Here is a 15,048-nt window from a genome sequence, read left to right on the forward strand (position 1 = left end):
CAGCCGCCAGGTGGCTCTCCATGTCATACCTAGGCTAGCCGTGTATTGTCTAAACAGCATTGCCACCCAACTGCCTGTTTATCCTCCCGCTATGGTACTACTCTAAGGCTGGCAGGATCCTAAGCGCCGCAATTACTCTCAAGCCATGCCTACGTAGCTGGTTAGATCCACGAGGATTAGCCTGAGGTGGCCACCCATGATTGCGATACAACTATGTAACCTCGGGTGGAGAGTAGTTGTACCACGATTATATAGAGGGTCCTCGTCCACCAAGCTGAGTTACTTTTTCTTTTTCACCCAAGAAGCCTTTTGGTCAAGGACTGCTTATACGACTCTATCCCCTTTACCACGAGAGACGCCAGAATGGAGAAGGCGGGGATTGAACACTTCGATGATATCGAGCAAAATTCAGACCACCATGTCAACCTCAACAGCAATGCTGAGGCCAAGTAAGCCACCTATAAGGCAGCTGTATCTACATGTACTGACAGTAACTAGGATCAAAAACCCCCTCGCTGGGATTCCGCATGACGTTCTCATGGCTCAGGTCGACGACTTTGCCAGGGAACATAACATGGCCGACGCCACGGACCTTTTGAGGAAGGGAGCCCTTGTTGCCCAGGATCCCACCGCTTTCGAGAAGATCAAGGGCTTGACCCCCGACGAGGCAGAAGCCCTGCGCATGGAAGTAACACACAAATGTAAGCATTACTACTACAGTTTCATTAACGTCCGTCACCGCGAACCGAGATCCGCCGTATAGTGAGACAGGGGACGATACGAACAGTCCCTATAGAGTACTCCTTGTCTGGCTCCTAGCCCGAGCCCCGGGTATAGATGAAAAGGTCTTGGAGCATGCAGAGGCTCTACACATCCTGACTGGCACTCTTCTTCTCCTCTGTACACGTATCACCATCTCGCTTCACGGTGAATCTCGCTTCACGGTGAATCTCGCTTCACGGTGACGGACGTTACGACTTACGAGAGGTTGAACTAACATGGCTATTTTCAGGGCACCAACCTCGTGCCCTTTACTTTACCGTCATTCTCTGCTCCGTCGGCGCCGCCGTCCAAGGCTGGGATCAGACTGGCTCCAACGGCGCGAACCTGTCCTTCCCCGTTGCTTTCGGCATCAGCGACGCCCAGTACCTCGATGACGCCAAGACGATCCCGAACCCGGACTATGCTACGAACCTATGGCTTGTAGGGGTAATCAACGCAGCCCCCTACATTGCATCTGCGTTCCTTGGCTGCTGGTTGTCGGATCCACTCAACAATTACCTTGGTCGTCGCGGTACCATCTTCTTTGCTGCCGTCTTCTGCTTGTTGCCTGTCATTGGTTCGGCTGTCAGCCAGACATGGTGGGAGCTATTGATCACTCGCCTACTCCTTGGAATCGGTATGGGTGCTAAGGCGTCCACGGTCCCTATTTTCGCTGCCGAGAACTGCCCAGCCGCTATTCGAGGCGGATTGGTCATGTCATGGCAGATGTGGACGGCATTTGGTATATTCCTAGGATTCTGTGCCAACCTTGCCGTTTACAACGTGGGCAAAATCGCATGGCGGTTACAGCTCGGTAGCGCTTTCATCCCCGCGGTCCCTCTCCTCGTCGGCATCTTCTTCTGTCCTGAGTCTCCGCGCTGGCTGATGAAGAAGGGCCGCTACGCCGAGGCATACAAGAGCATGTGCAAGCTGCGCAACACACCACTGCAGGCGGCGCGCGACGTGTACTACGTGCACAGCCAGCTGATAATCGAGGCCGACATCATCGGGACCAGCAACTTCGTAACACGCTTCTTCGAACTCTTCACCATCCCACGCGTACGGCGCGCAACACTTGCATCATTCATTGTAATGCTTGCTCAACAAATGTGTGGAATAAATATAATTGCGTTTTATTCCTCGAGTATTTTTGTTGCCGCTGGCAGCGGTGCCTTGGAGGCGCTGTTGGCGTCCTTCGGCTTCGGACTGGTCAACTTCGTTTTCGCTTTCCCAGCACTTTGGACTATAGACACTTTCGGACGGCGGAATCTGCTGCTATTCACGTTCCCGCAGATGGCATGGACACTGCTGGCAGCCGGTCTATGCTTCCTCATCCCATCCGAAAGTCGCGCGCACCTGGGATTGATCGCGTTCTTCGTCTTCCTCTTCGCGGCCTTCTACAGCCCGGGCGAGGGCCCCGTCCCCTTCACCTATTCAGCAGAGGTGTTCCCGCTGTCACACCGTGAGGTCGGTATGTCCTGGGCAGTGGCGACGTGCCTGTTCTGGGCCGCTGTGCTCTCGATCACGTTCCCGCGGATGCTGGCGGCGATGACGCCGACTGGCGCGTTCGGCTTCTATGCGGCCTTGAACGTGACGGCCCTTGTGTTGATCTTCCTCTTCGTGCCTGAGACGAAGCAGCGCACGCTTGAGGAGTTGGACTATGTTTTCGCTGTCCCGACGATGAAGCATGCGCGCTACCAGGTCACGAAGGCGTTGCCGTATGGCTTTAGAAAGTGGGTGTTGAGACACAAGGGTGAGAGATTGGAGCCGCTGTACCAGTTTGATGGGCATACGGCCATCGAGACAAAGTAAGTGAGACGATTGAAGCTGTAAAGCGGTGGATGGTATGGCGAGACGACTTTATGAGTATACATGACTGTTTAATGCGAGCTTAACGTATTAAGATTGTGGTCATGAAAGTATTTGATAGTTACTGTTAGTTTAATTTATATATCCTCATCACATGTTACCTACACATGAAGTACCTTCAAAGCGCTCCCTAAAGGTCACTCTGTAGGTGAATGCAGAGGTCGCGCTCGTGGTTAACAATGTAATTCATGAGGGGCAGGGGCACCCTCAGAACGCTCCCTACAAGTCACTCTGTAGGTAGATGTGGATGCTGCAATCGTGGTTGGCGAGGTTGCTTACGAGAGGCAGCGGCACCTTCCAAGCGCCCCCCCTAAATTGCTCTATGAGTAGGTCTAGAGGTCGCGCCCGTAGTCAGATGAGTTGCTTATAATGGGCATGTAACTCTAGTAATATCTACCCCTCTAACCCTAGTAAGTGTAGCCGGAACAGCTATTTTATATTGTTTCGGTCTGATTTCTGTCCAGTCGGTGTTTGATAACTACTATAGGTCAGAGTATGTCCACAGCGCTGCCGACATGCGCGACAGCAATGAACATGACTAGATTGATCATGCCCCGAGGCCATTGCCCTTTACTACAGTCCTAAGGGTATATGTGGTCTTGTAAGTAGTCTGAAACGTTCTATATGCTCATTTCCTAGATGGATGTTGGACGTCATGCTGTGGCGGAGATTGAAGATTAGCGCGAGTCTCCCCAGATGATCTCCCGGATCCCTGCACCTCCTCATCGCGCTTCCCCAACTTCTCGGGAGAAACTTCGCCGAGGCAGGCAACGTCAAGATGCGCAAAAACTGCAGAACTACCCAGCAACACGGTTAAAGACGATCGACAAGGCCAATTGCCATGCCCAAATTTACCTCCAATCATGCCCGCAGCTGCTGCAGGGCTGCGCCAGGTACCGATGGACGAGGGGTCTTTAAAGCAAGATTTTTGCCGTCAATTCCTCCGGCACGAGTGTCAGTCCTCTCATTCCCTCTACCATGCGCATCCTCATTGCTCTCGCGTTTCTATCGCCGCTTCTCCACGCCAATGTTTCCGCCCGCGTGCGCCGCACGACTGCCGCCAATGGACGCCCCCAATGCACTGTCACAGCCAGCGGGAATAGCACCGATGACGTACCCAACATCCTCTCGGCCTTTGACACGTGCGGAAACGGCGGCGATATCATTTTCCCTGCTAGCGAGCAGTACACGATTGGGACGCGGCTGAACCCGCGCGTCAACGACGTGCGGATCTACTGGCACGGAGAGTGGACCTTCACTGCAGACCTAGACTATTGGCGCAATAACTCCTACCCTGTCGCATTCCAGAACCACGCCGCGGGCTTCGTGCTCTCGGGCGACCATATCTGGATCGACGGGTTCGGCACCGGTGGCATCCACGGCAACGGCGACGCGTGGTACACAGCTGAGGCTGGGGAGACGCAGCCGGGCCGCCCGATGCCGTTCGTTTTTTGGAATGTGAGCGATGTGACAGTGAAGAATTTCTTTGTGAAGCAGCCCCAGCTATGGGCGCTCAATATCATGAATGGCACGGATATGGTGTTCGAGAATATTTACTGCAATGCAACGGCCACGAAAGCTCCGTGGGGCAGCAACTGGGTGCAGAACACAGACGGATTTGGTATGCCTCTCCCTCACACCTGTAGCTGTCTTTGTCTTTGGTAAATTTAGCACTGTACTGATTCTTCTAGACACCATGGACGCAACAAATATAAAGTTACACAACTTCATCTACCAAGGCGGCGACGACTGCGTCGCTATCAAGCCGCGCTCCTACAACATCGACATTCGCAACGTGACGTGTCGCGGCGGCAATGGTGTCACAATTGGCAGTCTAGGGCAGTATCTAGAAGACGCCAGCGTCGAGAATGTGCAAATCCAGGATGTAGACGTTTGTCTCCACCTCCACACCTTTTACCCCTCCCACAACCCTCCAACTAACACCCAACCCTACACAGGTCATTCGCTACAACGAAGACATGCACAACTGCGCCTACATAAAAACCTGGGTCGGCGCACTCGTCCCTCAATCGAACTACGAATCCGCCGGCCAACCTCGCGGCGCAGGCTGGGGCTCCGTGCGCAACATCCTGTTTGCGAACTTCCGCGTCCAAGGCGCAGACTCCGGCCCCTCGATCACACAGGACAATGGCAACAATGGTAGCTTCGCCGGCTCAAGCCTTATGGACCTGTCGAATATTGCGTTTGTCAATTTCACCGGGTACCTGAATAATAAGAGCAGGACTGCGAGTGTGAGTTGTAGTAATGTGCATCCGTGCTATAATATTGATTTCAAGAACGTGGAGTTGAGGACTGCGGCGAATGAGACGGGGACGGGAGAGGCGAGGTGTAGGTATATTGAGGAAGGCGGCGTGCATGGGTTGACTGGGGATGGGTGCTGATGAAAAAGAGCTGTGTGTAATCGTTTGCGATGATGCCAGGAAAGTCTTTGTAGGGAGCGGTGTGAAAGCACTGCATATGTACCTACATGCTCTTACTAGCTAGAAGCGCCAGCTTTAGGTCTATATAAAAAGTGATCTATAGGGTGTGCTTTAAACTACTTATAGGGGCATTTAGGCATGGTTACAGTATCCTTAGTATTCAAATCCAATGCGACTTGACGTACTTTCGCTTCTGTTGAGTGTCACTCATTGTAGGGACATGAACAATAACACTTACCCCTGTAACTAGTACTCAGTATACAAATTGGATCCGTCTCCAAATCCGGGTCTCTTATTTTCATCATGAAAGATTGATAGTAGACTAACATTTGACTACTATAATAGATAACTAATCCATCACTATTTTTTATGCTGATAGTAAATCTGTATCACCTTCTTTATTACAGCCATACTGCTTCACTGGCCATGCCCGCATCGTCGGAAATCAAGATTTCGATGAGCCGAACGGCTGATAAAATGCTGAGAGATGTTCTAAAATCTCGGATGGTCCTCGTCTTTACGCTACCGTGGTTGTCAGCTTCGGTACAGGCTCGTTCTACTACGGATGCCTGTCTCTCTAGAACCGCGGGACGTTATGTATGTCCCAGGAAAAATAACTTGTCTTCTGGCTGCTCAAGCGTTTCTTGCAGCATATAAAACTGCCCGTACCTGCCCTCTGATTCCATCCTTTACTCAACATCAACGTCTTCGCTACCATACCCCGAACTTTTCACGCATAACAAGAACAACCCGCTCCAGCAAGACAACCCGCTCCAGCAAGGACCACCCGATCCAGCAAGAGCAGCAGCCTAAAAATGGCGCCCACAAATGTCAAACATGAACGCCAAAGATATTACGATGTCTTTTATAATCATAATGAAGCATCATCCCTCGAGCCCGCTCAAGTCCCAAGGCAGAACCGTCGACAAGCGGACGCGTTTTCGTGTTCATCAGCAAGTAACGAGAATGAAGCATCACCCAGTGAGCTCGCTCAAGTCCCAAAGCAAAACCGTCGACGAGCAAACACGTTCTCGTGTCCATCAACAAGCAACGAAAACGAACGGAGAGCCGAGCGAACATCAAGCGGCGGACCTCTGCGCACAGTGGAACTAGCACCACGAAAGCAAAACCACGACCAAGAACGCCAGGAGTTCGAGAAGCGAAAGGCAGCAAAGGCACTGTTCTTGCAACACATGGACGAGCAAGCGCGAATCATCAGACGCAGCGACAATTCAACCGCCCGCCGAAGATCGAAAGCCGACCGCAATACCTACTGCAACGCGCATCCGGGCTGGGTGGAGGAGGAAAGCGAATCAACCGACGCCAATACGTCAACCTCCCCCGAGGTTTGCTCCTGGGTTTCAACCCCAGAGCTGAGCTCAGAAATGATTGGCCTCTTCAGCAGCGTTCTGACAGACAACGTGAAGACACGCGATGGCCTGAGAAAAGCCAGCTGCCTGAACCGCGCGTGTGAGCAGCTCTATCCCGTCCCGGACCAAACGCCATTTCCATTTGGTGCGACAGGAAAAACAAGACCGGTTTGGATATATCCCCCGGGGGCTAAAGGGTTGAGATGGAATCCAAAAAAGGAACGTATATGCGCTAGGCCCCTGGTGAGCTCCATGAAGCAGGTCGAACCCGTTGTTTAGAGCTGCATTCAACGGTATAAAATTGCTTCGGAAGGCGAAGTTTGGTTTCGTTACTGTTGAGACGGAGATCGCTCTATGGATGGCCTTGGATAGTTTGTCCATCCTCTTTTGACTGTTTGTTTACACCACGTGGTAGTACACTTACATAGATATATGACATGCTTTTTCACCATTTCAACTTTATATCCTCATACTCTTAAGAAATACTTCCACGCTCCTTGTGAACTATACTCTCTGGTCTTTTCGAGTCAGCTCGTACTTTTGCATACCCATGCCTTTATAACTACTCAGCAGCTGCCGACCGTAGTAACATGATTCAACATGTAACTACTCAAGGAGTGATCGGTGGGTATGGCGGGCTTTACTTGACGTATCGTTGAGGGTGGGTAAAACACTCACGAATCCCGCGCAATGTGGCAAATGGTAGCGATATTCGGAGCCTTCGACAGGAGGTGGCCAAGAATAATGGAAGCCAAGGAGCGGAAGATGCACGCCCAGGCACCGACGCGGGTCGGCTCGTCCCGTCCCCGCGATCTTGGCCGGCTTTTCCCATTTCATCTTCCTGCATTCCGCTTCACTTCACTCCACTGCAAGCAGAAACCATGTGAGACCGATCAGATTTTGGGTGCTGGACAGATGCTACTGACCTTGGAGTCTTTGTCCACGGCCGCAACCGCCTTCGACCTCGTCGCCGGCCGCTTTTAGTTGTTGCTGCGAGACACGCACCAAGCCTTTGTCTCTGCCGTCCTTGTCCAGACTCGACACCACGCTTTCAAATCTTGGGCCTGTCTCGGTCATGCTGCTCCTGTTCCCACAACTCGAATACCCGGGCGGCATCGTCGAAATTATGGCCGAGACAAAAAAGTCCTTTTGGAAGAGCGCCGGAGATACTATCCTCAATTTCATCTCCCCAAGCAAGACCCAGCATCGTCGTGACAAGCCGTATAAAGCCCGTCATCCGAATCGCAAGCGCCTTCGTCATCATCATGACAAGAACAAAGTCGCGACTCGACAGTCTTCTGAACCACTGATGTTCTCAAAGACAACTGGAAGCCCTCGCTCTATTTCAAACAGCCCCGATTTGTACACCCAGCAGGACGAAGAGGATGCTCTCGAGAAGACCAATCTTGTCACCGAAACCCCGGAGGAGGACACCTCAAATGAGGAGGACGACGACACTTCTACTCTGAACACACCTAAGCCAACCATCAAGAAATCGATTGGGCACTTCACCTCACCCGAGTACAAGCGCACGATCAGGAGAGACACGACAATTGTGCTCCCTGAAGAGGAATGGGACGAGCGACACGCCAAGGACTTCAAGCTGGATCTCGCGCGCACGCGGCGCCACAACGACGCGCAGCGCCTGCGCGAAGCGGGCTGGGGAGAAGACCCAATTGCGCTGTGGGTCAAGCTCGCAATGCGCGGCTATGAGCCTCTGCTACCGCACAACTGGATGCTAGACTTCGAGACGCTGTCGCCGATGTTGTTTGCGCCCAGGCACTCGCGTGCCTACATTCGCGCGGTGCACGGCAACGACTTTCGCGGTAGGCATACGTCCCCTTTTGCTAGCGTTTAGTGTTTTACACAGCAGCATTACTGACACATCACTGCAGCAATCAAAGCGCTCCAATCGCTCATCTTCATCGGCGCCCGTGCGCGCGACGCCATCCATCCGAAGGTGTTGTCCCCGCCCTCGCGCTCGCCGGAAGAGCTCATCCGCCGCGAAATCGAGCGGTACAGCCGGTGGGCATTCGCAGACGGCGGCGTCAGCAGCGACAGCATCATCCCCGTCTTAGCCATGATATCTGGCGCGGAGAGCGTGTCTCCGGACATACTCGAGACCAGAATCAAGGCGCACCTGGCGAGCCTGTGCGCGGAGTGGCGCGCCGCGTTGCACGTAGTGAACGGAGAAGACGGCCATGACACGTCGGAACAGCTATTCACTGCCCCGCCCCCAGAGGTCTATGGCGTCGTTGTTTGGGGCACGAAGGCCGGGTTCATTATATATGCGGATGGCGGCAAAGAGCCGCGTACGGAAGTTATTGCGACGTTCGACTTTGGCGTGGCGGAGTATGACGTCTGGACCAGCTTGGCGATTGCCATTCTCGTGGTTCATTGCCGCAAGGTCTTGCTGAAGATGAAGGGCGTGATGGGCGTGGTGGAGAGCGTGGAGAAGACGGGCGAGGACGATCCTGATGCCTAGGAGGGACTGAGATTCTTCGATGTATGGGAAGAGAGTACGGAGTGCACTGGAGGAGCGCATTCCCTGAGGATTGATGTCGTCGTTTTTATGCGCGCGGTCATTGTCGATACCCCGCTAGCATTCCTTTCGTCGAGGTGGGTTTGATGGATTTTGCATCTGCATTCGGCACTCGATGGGCATGTCCCTTCGACACGAGCTTCGTTCTTTGTAGCGCATTCATGGTGTTTGTTAGCAGCCGAGGGATAGAACAGAGACGACGGAGAGAGATAGTGCGTAGAAAATGCTTCGACTTCCTCTTAGCAGTCGTCAAGGTGCAAGAGACGTCGAACACTGACAACGTGCTTTCCCTACAACACCAGCAATCACACCACTCGCAATGGCGCCGAACAAATACACACAGAGTAAACTCTACCATACCCACCGAGCACCCCTCAAGGGCATAGGAATAAAAAGAACGTAAAGGTGAAGAGTAACTCATACTCTTCGCAGACGTACAATCACGCGGGATAGGAAAGCTATCTCCACACAGGACAGGCAGCCTACCCACGCCCTTGTAAACAACACACAGCGCACGCAAGGCGACTGCCCGTGTTGAGAATTCAAAGCATCTGGAAGAAAACGGAGCTATGCAAGGGGGACATGAAGAAGACAGCTGAACCGACTCGACTCGATAGGTACAGTATTCATCCGACCGGTTAAACATCAGTTCGTTGTACTCCTCCCGTCAACTTCGGTGGAGTTGGGTCGCCGGGCTCGGTCGACGCCCTCCAAAACCTCGAGCTTCAGGCGCAGCTCCTGTGGTTGTTCGACGGTGTGCTGGTGGGCTTGTGCTTTTCGCTGCCGCCATAGAGCAGACTGGTCTGCTTCATAGTATAAAAAGCCAGCGTCGCGATAAAGTTGCACCAAACGCGGCCCCACGCAGCCACACAAACGCGGAGTACATTAGCGCCCCATGACTCGAGCAAGCTACCTAGCACCGGAGGGGGGGAGGGACGCGCACGCCTCCTCCCGCTGCTGCTGCAGATTGCTGCCGCCAGCTTGCAGCTCCATGCCCGTGTAGCTGCACTGCACTGCACAGCACAGCACAGCACCACCCACCCACACACACTCCTTTCCAGTCCCCCACACAGCTCACCCACGGAGCTCGCTCACCATGCCGCCGCCGCCGCCGCCGCCCACGAGCTCCAGCTCCACAGACACGGACTCGCCCGCGCGCGCCACGCCGCCCTCGGCCACCGACGACGACGATGCAGACGCCGACGCATATATTTCGTGGGGAGGGCAGGGCCGCGCTGCGACAAGAGGAGGGGGCATTGAGATGCAGCCGCTGCGCGGGCACCGCTACGCGCACGCGCACGACGAGCTGGACGACGACGACGACGACGACGACGAGGCTACCAAGGGCTTGATGGGCGGGGGCATGGGAGGTGCAGCTGGCGCGGCCGAGGACTTTGAGCTCTACACGCCCGACGAGGAGCGCCGCGTGCTGCGCAAGCTGGACCGCAAGCTCGTGCTGTTTATGGCCGGGCTGTATATGCTGAGTTTTCTGGACCGGTCGAGTGAGTTTTTGCTTTTTGTTGCGTGAGAGAGCGGGAGAGAGAGAGGAATTGGGTTGGGTGAGTAAGAAGGAAATGGGTGCTAATACTCATACTCTTTGTTGGCAGATATCGGGAATGCGCGCATTGCTGGCTTGGCGGAGGATTTGCAGCTGGATTCGGATCGGTACGAGTGGCTGTTGACGGCTTTCTATGTCACGTATATCGCGTTTGAGTGGATGACGCTGATGTGGGTGTTTTTTTGTTTCTCTCTCTCTCTCTCTATTTTGTCCAATTTCCATATTGACCCCGCCTGCAGGTACCGCATCGTGCCGCCGCACATGTACATCTCAGCGTGCGTCTTCTCATGGGGCCTGCTCGCCAGCCTCCAAGCCGTAAGCACCAGCTTCAGCAGCATGGTGGTGCTGCGCGCGCTGCTGGGCATCGCCGAAGCAGCCTTTGGCCCGGGCCTGCCGTACTACCTATCGTTTTTCTTCCGGCGCGAGGAGCTTGCCTTCCGCACAGGGCTGTTCATCTCGGCGGCGCCGCTGAGCACCAGCTTCGCCAGCAGCCTGGCGTGGGCCATTACGAGCGTGGCGGAGCAGCTGCCCGGCCGCGTCGCGCCCTGGCGCCTGCTGTTCCTGGTCGAGGGCGCGCCGAGCCTGTTCGTGGCCGTGTGGGCGTGGGGCTTCGTGCCCGACGGGCCGGGCGAGGCGCGCTGGCTCGATGGCCGCGAGCGCGAGGTCGCCGTGCTCCGCCTCCGCCGTGAGCGCGATGTCACGGGCTTGGAGCGCGAGAAGGAGGACGCGATGGTGGCGGGTGGTGGTGGCAGGAGGCGCAGACGCGGCATCGATTTGCGCGAGGTGGCCAAGACGCTGCGCGATCCGAAGGCGTGGCTCACGGCTGTAAGACCACACACCTACATGACAATGATATCACACCCGCTAACACGCACAGCTCATGTTCTTCCTCTCCAACGTCGCCTTCTCGTCGCTCCCCGTCTTCCTCCCCACAATCATCCAGTCCATCTCCCCCACGCTCTCAAAACCAACCACGCAAGCCCTCTCCGCGCCGCCCTACCTGCTCGCCTTCCCCCTCGTCCTCCTAACCGCCTACCTCTCGGACCGTCACCGCCGCCGCGGCCCCTACCTAATCGGGCACGCCCTCCTCGCCAGCCTCGGCTACGCCCTCCTCGCACTCTCTGAGCCCCTGCACCTCCCGCCCTGGGCGCGCTACCTCGCCCTCTTCCCCGCCGCCGCCGGCTTCTTCGCCGCCGTCACCCTCGTCCTCGCCTGGCAGCTGAACAACCAGGCCAGCGTCGCCGGGCGCGGGACGGGCGTCGCGCTGCTGGGGCTCGTCGGGCAGTGCGGCCCGCTGCTGGGCACGCGCCTGTATCCGGAACGCGAGGCCCCGTTTTATGCCACGGGCATGTGGGTGTGTGCGGGCGCGATGCTGGGGGTTGCGTGCTTGGCGGCGGGGCTGGCGTGGTGGTTGGGGCAGGAGAATGCAAGGGCGGTGCGGGACTGGCGGGCTGGGCGGGCGAGGGGTGAGGATGGGGGTGATGGGGATGAGGGCGCAGTGCCGCTCGTTGCTGCTGGTGGGGAGGGCGAGGAGGGGAGAAGTTCTGGTGGGGGCCCGTTTTTGTTCATGTTGTAAGGGTGGGCGTGGGGTGTGGGGTGGAAGGGATGGATGCATATCATATCATATCTACTGGCGTCGGGCGTTGTTTTTTTATGAGTGGTTGGTTGGCTGCAGGACGCAGAGGACGTTACTTTTATTTACTTACAGGCAGTATAGATAGGCGCGCACATGGCATAGCGTAGCATAGGTAGCATAGCATAGCATAGCATAGCATCGATGTCGATCAACTCTACCACCACCCATTACCATTACCACTCACTCACCCCCCTCCCAATCATCCACATCCACATCCACATCCACATCCACAACCACAACCCTGCGTCCCCCAGGCCCATCCCCAGCAGCATCACCCAACCCCTTCACCTCCATAACCCCCTCGTCCTCATCGTCATCATCATCCCAAGACCCCTTAACTTTGCCCTTTCCACCTCCACCCCCACCCCCGTCCCCGTCATCCTCCTCCTCATCCTCCCCACTACTAAGCCCGCCATACCGCTCCCACCACTCCTTCGCCTTGGGCTTCGGCTTGTCCTTCTCCTTCAGCGCCGCCACCCCCGCCCCAACCCCCACAGCGACACTCGCCCGCCGTCCCCGCTGCGCGCCATGCGCATGCGCATGCGCGCGCGCATAAAGGTCCGTCGTCGTGCGCGAGAGGGCCCAGGGGCGGGCGCGGTGGAGCGGGGGATGCGCCGGCGCGGTTGGGGTCGTAGCCGTAGTCGTAGCTGCTGCAGGGGATTGGGAGTGGGATTGGGAGGGCGGATACTGCTGCTGTGCTTGAGCCATGGCCGTAGCAGGCCCCGCCCCCGGCAGCGACGCCGCGCTATCCGCCTCCTCGGTCCCGGCGCAGCTAGCATCGCTGGCGCTGCCTTGGCGACTGCCGCGACTGCCGCGACGGCCCCGCCACCAAGCAAACGACTCGCAGAAGCCGCCCCTCGCGCCGGGGATAGCGCGCCAGGGCCGCTCACGCACCGAGAAGACGATGCTGTTGATGGCGCCCATGACGCAAGGGCAGGTAGTCGCGATAGCAGCGAGCGGAAAGGGCGGACGCCGCGCGTACGCGTCGTCGAACTGGTACAGCAGCAGGATGAAGGGCGGCAGCCACATGACGATGTAGACGACGGGGTAGACGAAGAGGCTGCGCAGTTGGCGCTGGATAAGCTGGCGCTTTTCCGCCATGCGCTGTGAAAAGGGGTCGCTTGGGGGGCGTGCTGTTGTGCTGCTTGGCGCTGCTGTTGCTGGGGCTGTTGCTGTTGCTGGGGCTGTTGCTGTGGCGGCGCCGTTGCCGTTGCCGTTGCCGTTGCTGTTGCTGTCTTCGGGCTGCGTCGACGTCGTCGTGTATAGTGAGCGGCAGCTCATGCGCCGCGAGGGGCTGTCTTTGTCTTGGCTTTGCAGGAGGTGGCGCCACGAGGAGAAGCTGACCGACGACTTGCGGTGCCGGTCTTTGGTCGCGGGGGATATTATGCTGTCGGGGACGCTGATGCGGACGCGGGTGTTCGGGGCGCTGTCGGCGAAGATGGGAGCCGCTGAGAAGATGGTGCCGGAGTCAGGGCCGGCCATCGGCGCGTTGGCTTGGTTGCCCGGTGGCCAGACGGACCGTGATGATGGTGGTGGTCCTGGAGCTGGGATGTACGCCTCTAATGGGTTGGCGATCGGCTCGCGCGGACTGAGCATGCTGTCGATACTGTCTCGCTGTTTCTCCACATCCGGGTGGAACGAGGTACCAGAACCACCAAATTCATCCGTATGAAACGGCGCCGTTTGCCGTGTCTCCTTGGTAGATGTCTTGAACTCCGATCGCACCCGCACATATACAGCTATCGACAGGCCTATGAGCGCAAGCCATATCATAAAACGCGGTATCCACGCAAGCGTCAGCCGGTACCACAGCGGTCTGATCGGAAGCGAGCAGAATGCGCCTTGTGAAATATACGCGTACTTATTATGGGGATTGGACCACGGCAAGGCGGCAAACAAGAGTGGGACTCCGATTATGCAGATGTAAATGTACCGCCTACGTCTGTAGAATGCGCTGCCGGATCCAGGGGCGGTTATCGATGGTCTGAACACCCGCAGGGTACCGTGTATCGCGAGAAAGAGGACGGCGATATCTGGCTTCCAGTTGAGGAAATGGACAGAGTGGCTAGTAGCAGCGCTGAGACGTACCTGCGATTTCGGTTCCCCACTGAACAGAAAACCCAGTGACTTGGCAGAGTGCCGAGGCAGTCGGCACCTGGTCGCTAGGACGGTAAAAAGAGACGCAAGAGAAGATCAGGTACCATAGGGCTCGGATTATGTCGCCCAGGATCATCAGGTTTATTAGCCTAAAGTAGTAACCTGTTAGTCTTGCAGTTCCATCTAGAAAGAACGGGACAGTACTTGTGCCGAAAACGCTTTTTCATCCGGTAAAACCAGTAAAACGATACGGTCGCTGCGAGTAGACTGAAGCCTGAGAAGACAATGGCAACTATGTGGAAGACAAATTTATTGCGAGTGCCATAAAGGTTTTCGGTGTCGATGTTGTAAGAACTGATACTGCGGCTAGCGATAGAGGGACTCTCGAAAGGATGTAGGAAGCCCAGGGCATATAGGGTATCTCGAGAAGAATTGTCCTTCATGTGGCGTCCACCGGGACGGGCTAGGCCTAGTGATGGCCGAGCCATGATGGGGCTTGCGGTGGGCGGTATGCTCGAATCAGCGATGCCCAAGAGAGAAGGGACTATGTGGACAAGGTTGCTGTTTCCTGGATTACCGAAAGATCATGGTATGGTCTGGACAGAACAACCTATCCAAAAGAAAGAACAGCCGTCAGTCAGTGTGCAAGGCGGTGGCCTCGGGGAAGCTTTTATTGCACATAACCGGCGGACCGAGACACAGTGACTGATGCAGCTCCACAATGCGGGATTGGTTTTTTTTTTTTTTTTTTTTTTTTTTTTTTTTTTTTTTTT

General features: G+C 55.9%; 6 protein-coding genes across 6 annotated transcripts; 5 read left to right on the forward strand and 1 right to left on the reverse strand.

The window, feature by feature from the left end:
* Nucleotides 1-363: 363 nt before the first annotated feature.
* On the forward strand, nt 364-2,574 carry K452DRAFT_296717 (uncharacterized protein; the record flags this gene model as incomplete). Its single annotated transcript, XM_033541942.1, has 3 exons — nt 364-449; nt 499-701; nt 1,013-2,574. 3 exons carry the CDS (start codon nt 364-366, stop codon nt 2,572-2,574), a joined length of 1,851 nt encoding a protein of 616 aa, XP_033399443.1.
* Nucleotides 2,575-3,609: 1,035 nt separating this feature from the next.
* On the forward strand, nt 3,610-5,033 carry K452DRAFT_224085 (glycoside hydrolase family 28 protein; the record flags this gene model as incomplete). The annotated part of the gene is made up of 3 exons (XM_033536670.1): nt 3,610-4,252; nt 4,323-4,522; nt 4,590-5,033. The coding sequence occupies 3 exons, from the start codon at nt 3,610-3,612 to the stop codon at nt 5,031-5,033; spliced, it is 1,287 nt and encodes a 428-aa protein (XP_033399444.1).
* An 854-nt stretch (nt 5,034-5,887) lies between these two features.
* On the forward strand, nt 5,888-6,721 carry K452DRAFT_307109 (uncharacterized protein; the record flags this gene model as incomplete). The annotated part of the gene is made up of 1 exon (XM_033543042.1): nt 5,888-6,721. The coding sequence occupies one exon, from the start codon at nt 5,888-5,890 to the stop codon at nt 6,719-6,721; it is 834 nt and encodes a 277-aa protein (XP_033399445.1).
* Nucleotides 6,722-7,568: 847 nt separating this feature from the next.
* Nucleotides 7,569-8,927, forward strand: K452DRAFT_357358 (uncharacterized protein; the record flags this gene model as incomplete). The annotated part of the gene is made up of 2 exons (XM_033546111.1): nt 7,569-8,268; nt 8,338-8,927. The coding sequence occupies 2 exons, from the start codon at nt 7,569-7,571 to the stop codon at nt 8,925-8,927; spliced, it is 1,290 nt and encodes a 429-aa protein (XP_033399446.1).
* A 1,318-nt stretch (nt 8,928-10,245) lies between these two features.
* On the forward strand, nt 10,246-12,118 carry K452DRAFT_224230 (uncharacterized protein; the record flags this gene model as incomplete). The annotated part of the gene is made up of 4 exons (XM_033536681.1): nt 10,246-10,486; nt 10,592-10,712; nt 10,782-11,367; nt 11,420-12,118. 4 exons carry the CDS (start codon nt 10,246-10,248, stop codon nt 12,116-12,118), a joined length of 1,647 nt encoding a protein of 548 aa, XP_033399447.1.
* Nucleotides 12,119-12,358: 240 nt separating this feature from the next.
* Nucleotides 12,359-15,048, reverse strand: K452DRAFT_317184 (uncharacterized protein; the record flags this gene model as incomplete). Its single annotated transcript, XM_033544038.1, has 3 exons — nt 14,480-15,048; nt 14,267-14,424; nt 12,359-14,211 (listed from the first exon to the last, which is right to left on the reverse strand). The coding sequence occupies exons 1-3, from the start codon at nt 14,761-14,763 to the stop codon at nt 12,359-12,361; spliced, it is 2,295 nt and encodes a 764-aa protein (XP_033399448.1). The 5' UTR covers nt 14,764-15,048.

Source organism: Aplosporella prunicola (genome assembly GCF_010093885.1).
Source record: "Aplosporella prunicola CBS 121167 unplaced genomic scaffold K452scaffold_8, whole genome shotgun sequence".
NCBI classification, from domain to species: domain Eukaryota; kingdom Fungi; phylum Ascomycota; class Dothideomycetes; order Botryosphaeriales; family Aplosporellaceae; genus Aplosporella; species Aplosporella prunicola.